Raw genomic sequence first — 8588 nt, 5'->3', positions numbered from 1 at the left:
GCAACAGTATATTTATGTGAAACATTGTCCTTAACATTGAATATTTAGTATACAAATATGCATATGTATTTAAAAAATGAAAAAGAAGTGTGTTAGTTAAATATAAATAAATATATTTCTTTTTGCTTTATGTGATCTATTACCTAAATACCTTCATAAGCAACTACACAGAATTACATACATATTAACGTATATATCTACGTATGATAAATATACATATATGGAAAATAAATGTCCCTTTGAAAAAGTCAAAGTAACACGTAACGGCCAATTTTATTTCATCAATATAAATCTGTTTTTGATTTTATTTTTTCGAAGCCAACACGGCTATATGTGAGCTGATTTTTTCCAAAAGCACACGATTACCAATCGCACTCACTTTATTTTGAATAGTATATAAAGTGTTAATATCACGATTTTCAAATGCACTGTCCGCGGCTTCGTCCCATAGTCTGTAAATAAGATATGGATGTTTAAATTAAATTGTAGCAATAAAAGAAATATTTTGGTTGCTTACTCCGAGCGTAAATACCAATGTGCCTTTCGGTCATCACGACACTTAATAATGTATTTGCGTGCCTCATGCAAATTATTTTGCATTATGCACACCTCCACAAATGGTTCATAGCCAATGGGACTTTTTTTACTTTTAGCAAATTTCTCCAAATCGTCCCATTTGTATTTTTCGGACATGGTTAAAATGCGCAGCCACCAGAATCGTTTATCTGGCACTTTGAAATCGCTTTTAATTTTTTCTGCCTCTTTCAATTCACCAATTTGCAACAGCTGCAGAAGGGTGTCATGTATAGAGAGGCCGCTAAAATTGATCTGATGGACTTTGCCGTACCTGAAATAAATTGTTTTATCTTTATATAATATAACAAATGTAAACGCTTTTCTTCTTACTTCGGATTCAATACATTCTTTTGCAACTTTAAAATTTTGCCAGTATCCGCGCACAATTCAGCCTCGATATTTTTACGCCCCTGTGTATAACTATTGGCGATTATTGGCAAATTTGACTCTAAGCTGTCGCTTTCGAGAGCATTACGAAAATGGTACTCGGCAATAGATTTTTGATCATCTTCCTGGTTGTAGATATCATACAGTGCAGTTCGGCTCCATTCGTTCATCATTTTTTTGTAGATATTTAAAGCCATTGGGTACTCACGAATGATAATCTAAAAGAGCAAATAGTTAAACATTGCCGGATATAAGATTGTTGATTGTATATTACATTGAAATTGGCAAGCATCATTTTCTTTTTGATTTCTAGTAGCACAGTGGCGACAAGTTCACTGTCGCCTGACTGAGTGGCACTTCTTATGGCACGGTCATATTTCCCCAATTTTAACAATAGAGGTACTTGTAACGATGCTCGGGGTTCTAGTTCAAGCAACTAAAGTATAAATCGAAATAAATGTATAGTTTACAAAATAAATTTTATAAAATTTACCTTTATAGCCAATTCATCTCGCCCGACATCATGCGCCTTCTCAGCGATATTGCAAAACGAGATTCCGTGTACCGAAGGATTTTTGAATTTTTCCGTGATTTTTCGGGCTACCTCGTTATCATCTGTTATGATATTGTTATTTTCCGATATATGTACTTATAACAAATAATATAATAAAAATTCTAATCAACGTACTTTTGTCATTTATAACTTTGTGGTATGCCCAGTGCTCTAAAATCCACGACTCTGGCAATTTTAAATGTTTTGCAATTTGAATTGCTACGGCGTAGTGCTTGCGAAATACAAGACGGCCCATTACAACTTCGGGTTGCAAATGAGAAAATCTAAATCCAAAATACGTTTAATATATAAAAATTGATGTTCAACCTAAACGAAACCTACTGTTTATAAGTCAATGGCATTGCAATCTTTTCATGACGTAGAGCATTAAGCACCCGCAGGATCCTAAGTATGTGCAAATATTCATCGGGATTATGACAGGGAATGAACCCTTTACCAAAATATGCCGTCTATTATGTATAAATCAGAAAATACTTAAAAAAAAGCAAACGGACCAGATGTTAATAGAGTACCTACCCGAAGCAAGCTTTTTTGTGTTTCTGTACAGAATTCATATCCGGCCGCCTCTATGCATTCATCAACAGCCACATCCATTTTGTTGCGAAACAGACTGAGATATTCATCGGCCTGATGGGATTTCTCTTGGTATTTCTTCTGTGCCTCAAAAAGGAAGCTTGAAGGTTCTTGGCTATTTACAGCAAATATGTTTTGCACACATTTTGGAAGCTTTTGTATCATTTCATGAGCATTATTTGTTATAAGACGCACTCCATCCATTTCGGCAATTAGAAATATAGCTGGGTCGTAAGTGAACAGGTTTTTATCGCCATTACGGTTCACAACTAGTAAAAATGAAGGATACGAAATAACCACAGCGTCGGCATCGTTTTTTTCCGAGTTCATAACCCATTCGATTTGACGTGGAATATCTTTGCGACCTGTATCGAATTCACAAAATTTTCTCTTCATATCTACCGTTCCCAGCCACAAAAGGCCATTATTTGTATAGAGAGCCAGATTTTGATGGTTGTACGAAACCGACATGAGCAAAATACGTTCGAAAGGTCGATCAAAAAGATTTCGCGTAATAGTGCCGACGGATTCTCCGGGAAATAATTTAACGACTTCTTGATCACGACCCAAGAGACAGTAAGTATTGCGTTCTTCTGTGATTATTTCCCAACACAAGCACTCTGATGCCGATTCTGTATTCGCAAGCATTTGATTATTGTATGTAATACTTATACAGTAACGATTCGAATTAATTTGGCTTACTTGGAATTTCTGGCAATTGTCGTGTGCGGACATCTTTAGCTTTATTTAGTTTCAGGAATATGCGGCCAGTAGTTGTAAGTACCGCCACACCGGTTCCAGAAGTGGATTGAAATATTTTTGCATCTACAATCTGAAATTAAAATATTTTATCAACCTTTGCAATATTATTTATTCACACCTACCTTTGTTAAGCTAGCTTCCTGCCCCATACTATATGACTCCTTCTCTTTTCCAAACATATCAAAGATGAAAACCAGCGCATCATCTTGAACACATATCAGCTCCTCCACATCTGACCAGCCCATTTTAATTATCTTTCCATGATTCCACTACGTATCAGAAATAAATAGAACAATACAATATGCAGATGTATACTAATGAAATTTAAACAAACCGCAATTTTTCCTAATTCCACACCCGCTGTATTGAAGATGCGAATCATGGGCTTGACACTTCCTTTAATAGGAACTATTTGTTTCGGATCTCGAATCATTGCTAATGGTCCACCAAATGGTGCTCCTACGACTTCCATGTACTCCAAATCCACATCAAGAGGCCAATCGGGAGTAAAAAGGTCTAGTTTCCTATATGATTATACATATGTACTTTGTGCTGTTTGAACGGTATTGTGATAAATTGCTTTATCACTTACCTATAGGTATCCGGACGCAGAGAAAACCAATCACCGGTATTGTACATAATTGGCATATTGTAAGTGTTGAAAATTAGCTTGCTTAATAAATTGTGGGAAACACCTACTTATTTGAAAAATATAAATAATTATCTCAATAACTTTGTTGATAAATGCAAAAATGAATTAACGCAGTGTTGCATTCATGGTATAGCACACCCAATAGTAAATTTAGTGTTGCCCTGTCAAACGCACTGAAAAATTAATCACGAAGCTGTCGTAACCAATTTTATCAATCTTGGTGCGGATAACAGTTTCCACTGATTGCAGTGAGCGACTACTTCAGAAGTAATTCCTGAAAGGATTGAGAAACCGAAAACAAGTTTAATTCTGTAACAAATTCACTATTTTTTTGATAAGTATTTCAAATGTACTCTCAGTTGACCGATGAAGTGATTATCAACATATGAAAAATAATTTCGTATACATAAGTTCATATGTTTCCTATGGGCATAGTTCAAAATGAGCGACTTTCAAAGTACATATATGTATATGTATAACAATATAGTCCATTTAATATTTTTTTCACAAATATTGTAACTTTGAACACTGTAAACAGCTGTTTCCACTTCTGGTGATTGCAGACGAAACATTTGTGTCCATAACCGTATAGCTTGTAAATTTGTTGCTACTTCAATGCCTGCAACTTAAACTTGAGTCATTCGATAAAAATTATTGGACATACTTCCAAATTCTTTAAATTAACAACGGTTGCTAGGAATTCGGTAAACGAGGATTTTGAGTAATCAAAAAGTGTTGCATACAATAATTAAAATCTTATTCTATTCAAAACATTTCATTGAACAGTGTACACGTGTTAAAGTGAGAAAATTTGTCCATCAAACACAAAAATCATGGATAAAACTGAATCGCCAGGTGTTGCCGAAGGAGTTGATGCTCTCACATTAAATAATGTTAGCGACGAGAAATTAGACAAGGTGCCGAACGGTGTGGAGGCTACCGAAAATGAAGGCGATGTAGTGGATCCGTGGAATGTTGCTAGCACCAATGACGAGGGCATCGATTATGAAAAGCTAATAAGTATAATTACATTTACATTTATAATTTTTAATCTTTTCAACCCTTTATTTGTTTTATAGAACGTTTTGGTTCATCGAAAATTGATGAAGAACTTATAGCACGTTTTGAAAAGATAACGGGCAAACAAGTTCACCATTTTATACGACGTGGTATTTTCTTTTCTCATCGTGATTTTCATTCAATATTGACTTTAAAAGAGCAAGGAAAACCATTTTATCTATACACAGGACGCGGGCCAAGTTCTGGCTCCTTGCATATAGGACATTTGATACCTTTTTACATGGCCAAGTAAGTGTTTTCTTTTGCCTATATTTAAATGAAAGAAAAATTTACCGCCAATAATTGAAGTAAAATCTCAATATACATATGTACAATTAATTTACAAATATCTTCACAGATGGTTGCAAGAAATATTCGATGTACCGTTGGTGATACAATTGACAGACGACGAGAAATCACTTTGGAAAGACCTCAAGGTCGAAGAATCTATAAAATTGGCATATGAAAATGCTAAAGATATAATAGCTATTGGTTTCGATCCGGAAAAAACATTCATATTTAATGATTTCGATTTCATTGGGTAAATACCTTCTATATACATATGTACTTACAAATATTTCCGATTCTAATAAGTTTACATTTTAGTAAATGTCCAGCGATGTACCAGAATATGGTTCGCATACAAAAGTGTGTGACGTTCAATCAAGTGAAAGGCATTTTTGGTTTTGGTGATTCTGATATAATTGGCAAAATTAGTTTCCCTGCTGTACAAGCTGCTCCAGCACTTTCCAGTACGTTTCCTTTTATATTTAAGGGCAAAAAGCCAGTACATTGCCTCATTCCTTGTGCAATCGACCAAGATCCATATTTCCGTATGACGCGTGATGTGGCGCCACGTCTGGGATTTCCAAAATGTGCGCTGTTGCATTCAAGTTTTTTCCCCGCATTGCAAGGCGCGAAATCGAAAATGTCGGCCAGCGATAATAATTCGGCGGTATTTCTCACGGATACCTCAAAACAAATAAAAAATAAAATCAATAAATATGCATTTTCTGGTGGGCGTGCCACTGTTGAGGAACACCGTAAATTAGGCGGCAATCCTGATGTAGACGTAGCATTTCAACTACTGAAATTTTTCCTAGAAGACGACACTAAGTTGGAGGAAGTTCGTAATGCGTACATAAAAGGAGAGTTACTAACAGGTGAATTGAAAAAACGGGCTATTGAAGTGGTTAGTCCCATTGTAGAAGAACACCAAAAAGCGCGCAAAGCCTTAACGGATGAGGCCGTGGCTAAGTTCTTCGAAATACGTTCACTCAAATTTGCGCAATAATATTTAAGTGAGAAGTAAAGCGCATTTCGTAAATAGTATGAATATTTATTACGTGAAATTATTGTGAAGTAGTATTGCTATGCTTTGGAGAGTTTTCTTATATTGGAGCAGTAACAAATAAAACAAAATAATCTTACTCCCATGTATGTAATGTTAATGAGTTTTATTGCTTTCAGTTATTTAGTAAACAAATGTAATATTGACCTAATTAAAACTTATCCGCCAATATGCAAAATGTATACTTTTTAAATATTTACGATATCAATGGTGTCAATAGTTGAATGAGGGCTAGAACATAGAAACATTTGTTAACAATTTATTTTATTACGCGACGACGGTGTTAAATAATGCAGTAGTAATTTGAAATTTGAGAAGAACGTTGTAGATTGCATGTTGGCGATTCATAGGTACATATGTACATATATGTTTATATAGAGGAGAAACATACAAACTAAAATTTAATAATTCCTGGGCCATAAAAATAAAAAAAATTGTAGTAACACAAAGCGAAAAAATTAAAAAAATTAAAATTGGTTTTTTTTTGTTCAAGTAGCATAAAATTGTTCGCATAAATACGGGGAATTCACTTCTTTGAATCCAGGTCATTTTCGGTTATCTAGATCGACTGTCTTAAGAGAGTATATTAGAAACTCAGCATAACTTTAATGTGTAGTCAAAGGCTCTTATTGCATACATATTAATACTTATTGATAAAAACTAAGTCTAGTCTCAGATTATTATTTTTAATTTAAACTTTGTCACAGTAAGAATTGAGGCTTACTTTGGAGATAGACATGTACTAGTCCTGAAATATTTAAGATGATTAAAACCATAACCTCAAATTCTCATTGCTTTTGATTGGACTAATTTCAACATTTTTTCTATTTTTAAAAAATACTTAATATTCGTGATTTTTTTTCAACTTTTCCGTAGAACTAGACATTGTAATATTATTCTAAATAACAGGCCTCACCAAAATCAACCCAATCAAATGCACAACAAACCTTACAAACTTTTCGTCACAAATCAGTTGTGAGGTTTTACTTATTTTTTTGGTGCCATGTTATGAGACCCCTGATGATGAAGCTAATTTTTAAAATATTGAAATTTTCAACCGTTTTGATTTTTTCTAGTATTTAATTTGTATGTGCATATGTAAATTTTTTGGCCAGGCCCAACAAGGTGCTGAAAGTTACTATTTTTGACAAGGATACAAGGGGTATCTCAACAATGATTAGGGAACAGAAGCTGGAAAACCTGCTAACTTTCTAAGAAACGCGTAATTCTTGAGTGAAAAAGACCCAATCTCCCAAGTGCATCCAAATTAATACACGTATGTACATATATGTATATAATATACTTCACTTTATACGATCATACTTCACAAAATGAATACATACTGATATTCCTATATACTTATGTATAAATGTAAGCGGAATTCATTTAACAAAACACTTGTGTTTACTTCGAAAAAATTATAAATAAAAAAATGAAATAGAGCAATGCAATATGTTTATGTGTTAATGAATAAGAGTAAGACTATCTTAAAAAAATTATAACACACTCTTGGAATATTCAAATACTTGAGGAATATACATACGTGTGTCCATACAAAGTACTATACACACATAACAAATGAATTTTTGATTATCCTTATTCTATGTAAATAAAAATTTTTTAAATTAAATGCTCCGTATCTAGATTAGTTTCAAAAGAAGCCATATAAAATGTACTTATTCTTAAGATCCAATCGGAAAACAATATGAGACTTCCACCCTGTATATTTTACAGTTTCAATATATCTAAATTAATGGGATATGAATTTGAAAAATGTTTCTAAAAGAAACTGTTACAAGTTAGTAATTTTCGTTGGGCATTTTTCCGACGCGTTGAATGGAGTTTGATAATGATTCGTCTATATGCCATATATAGTATGTCGGCAGTGTATAATTAAGCTATAGCTAAGTATATCTCTTAAACATTGAGGGTCATCGGCGGTGGAAATGGACTTCCCTGCACTTATTTTGAAGTTCTGAAATGGAGAAACAAAGGACTCGCTATCATTGAATCAGTCAGTCTAATAAGAAAAAAAATTGACGTATGTACAGCCATATCTAATGTAATGTACGAATGGAGGTCTTATGTCAACGTCATCCTTTATAATGCGAATCTAATTAAGTGTAGCGTCTGTGAGACGATCGTCAAATAGGCGGACGGATGAGTAAACTGACTGTTGACAAATGATCACAATTCATCCAAGCAAATAGTGGAGTGGCAAATGATGAATATGCACTTGTACACCTGAGTGCGGCGTACAATAGAGACACACTTGTTGCTTGTGTGACGAAGTGCAATAATTGGACCTCTTTTGAACCAAGTCACATACATACATATGTACGTATGTATGTATATACAAATACATCTGTTTTTTGTTTTTGTTTTAGGTATGTATGTAAGTGCCCATGCACCAATGGATATTAAGAGTGTTTACGTACATATGTACATACATACTCGTATGTACATAAGTATATGCCATTCAGCCTCCCCACATTCCTTGTGAGAGAATAGCTCTTAATCAAAAGTAGAAAGTAAATAGCAAACAAAGTCGTAGTGGAATGGTTAATGCCGTATGGTAGTACTTTGGTTCCAGCGCCCGACGAATATGAAAATGGTAATAATGATGAATGTAAGATCCTTTTGTTCGAAAACTG

General features: G+C 34.0%; 2 protein-coding genes across 3 annotated transcripts; one reads left to right on the top strand and one right to left on the bottom strand.

Moving 5' to 3' along the window:
- Positions 1 to 96: 96 nt before the first annotated feature.
- On the bottom strand, positions 97 to 3627 carry LOC120782624 (vacuolar protein sorting-associated protein 16 homolog). Its single transcript, XM_040114992.1, has 12 exons — positions 3465 to 3627; positions 3207 to 3396; positions 2995 to 3141; positions 2813 to 2942; positions 2054 to 2742; positions 1859 to 1986; positions 1652 to 1800; positions 1457 to 1578; positions 1238 to 1399; positions 907 to 1181; positions 518 to 847; positions 97 to 452 (listed from the first exon to the last, which is right to left on the bottom strand). Exons 1-12 carry the CDS (start codon positions 3518 to 3520, stop codon positions 305 to 307), a joined length of 2526 nt encoding a protein of 841 aa, XP_039970926.1. The 5' UTR covers positions 3521 to 3627; the 3' UTR covers positions 97 to 304.
- Positions 3628 to 4084: 457 nt separating this feature from the next.
- On the top strand, positions 4085 to 6028 carry LOC120782730 (tryptophan--tRNA ligase, cytoplasmic). Of its 2 annotated transcripts, none has more exons than XM_040115159.1 (5): positions 4085 to 4228; positions 4311 to 4544; positions 4604 to 4832; positions 4942 to 5124; positions 5190 to 6028. In XM_040115159.1, the coding sequence occupies exons 2-5, from the start codon at positions 4358 to 4360 to the stop codon at positions 5875 to 5877; spliced, it is 1287 nt and encodes a 428-aa protein (XP_039971093.1). In that variant the 5' UTR covers positions 4085 to 4228; positions 4311 to 4357; the 3' UTR covers positions 5878 to 6028. The 2 variants fall into 2 exon arrangements, with proteins under 2 accessions (XP_039971093.1, XP_039971094.1); XM_040115160.1 differs by having other exon boundaries at positions 4085 to 4245.
- The last annotated feature ends 2560 nt before the right edge of the window (positions 6029 to 8588 follow it).

This window comes from Bactrocera tryoni, chromosome 1 (genome assembly GCF_016617805.1).
Source record: "Bactrocera tryoni isolate S06 chromosome 1, CSIRO_BtryS06_freeze2, whole genome shotgun sequence".
NCBI lineage: Eukaryota > Metazoa > Arthropoda > Insecta > Diptera > Tephritidae > Bactrocera > Bactrocera tryoni.
Note: the sequence above shows the minus strand (reverse complement) of the source record. Positions and strands in the feature narration are given on the sequence as shown.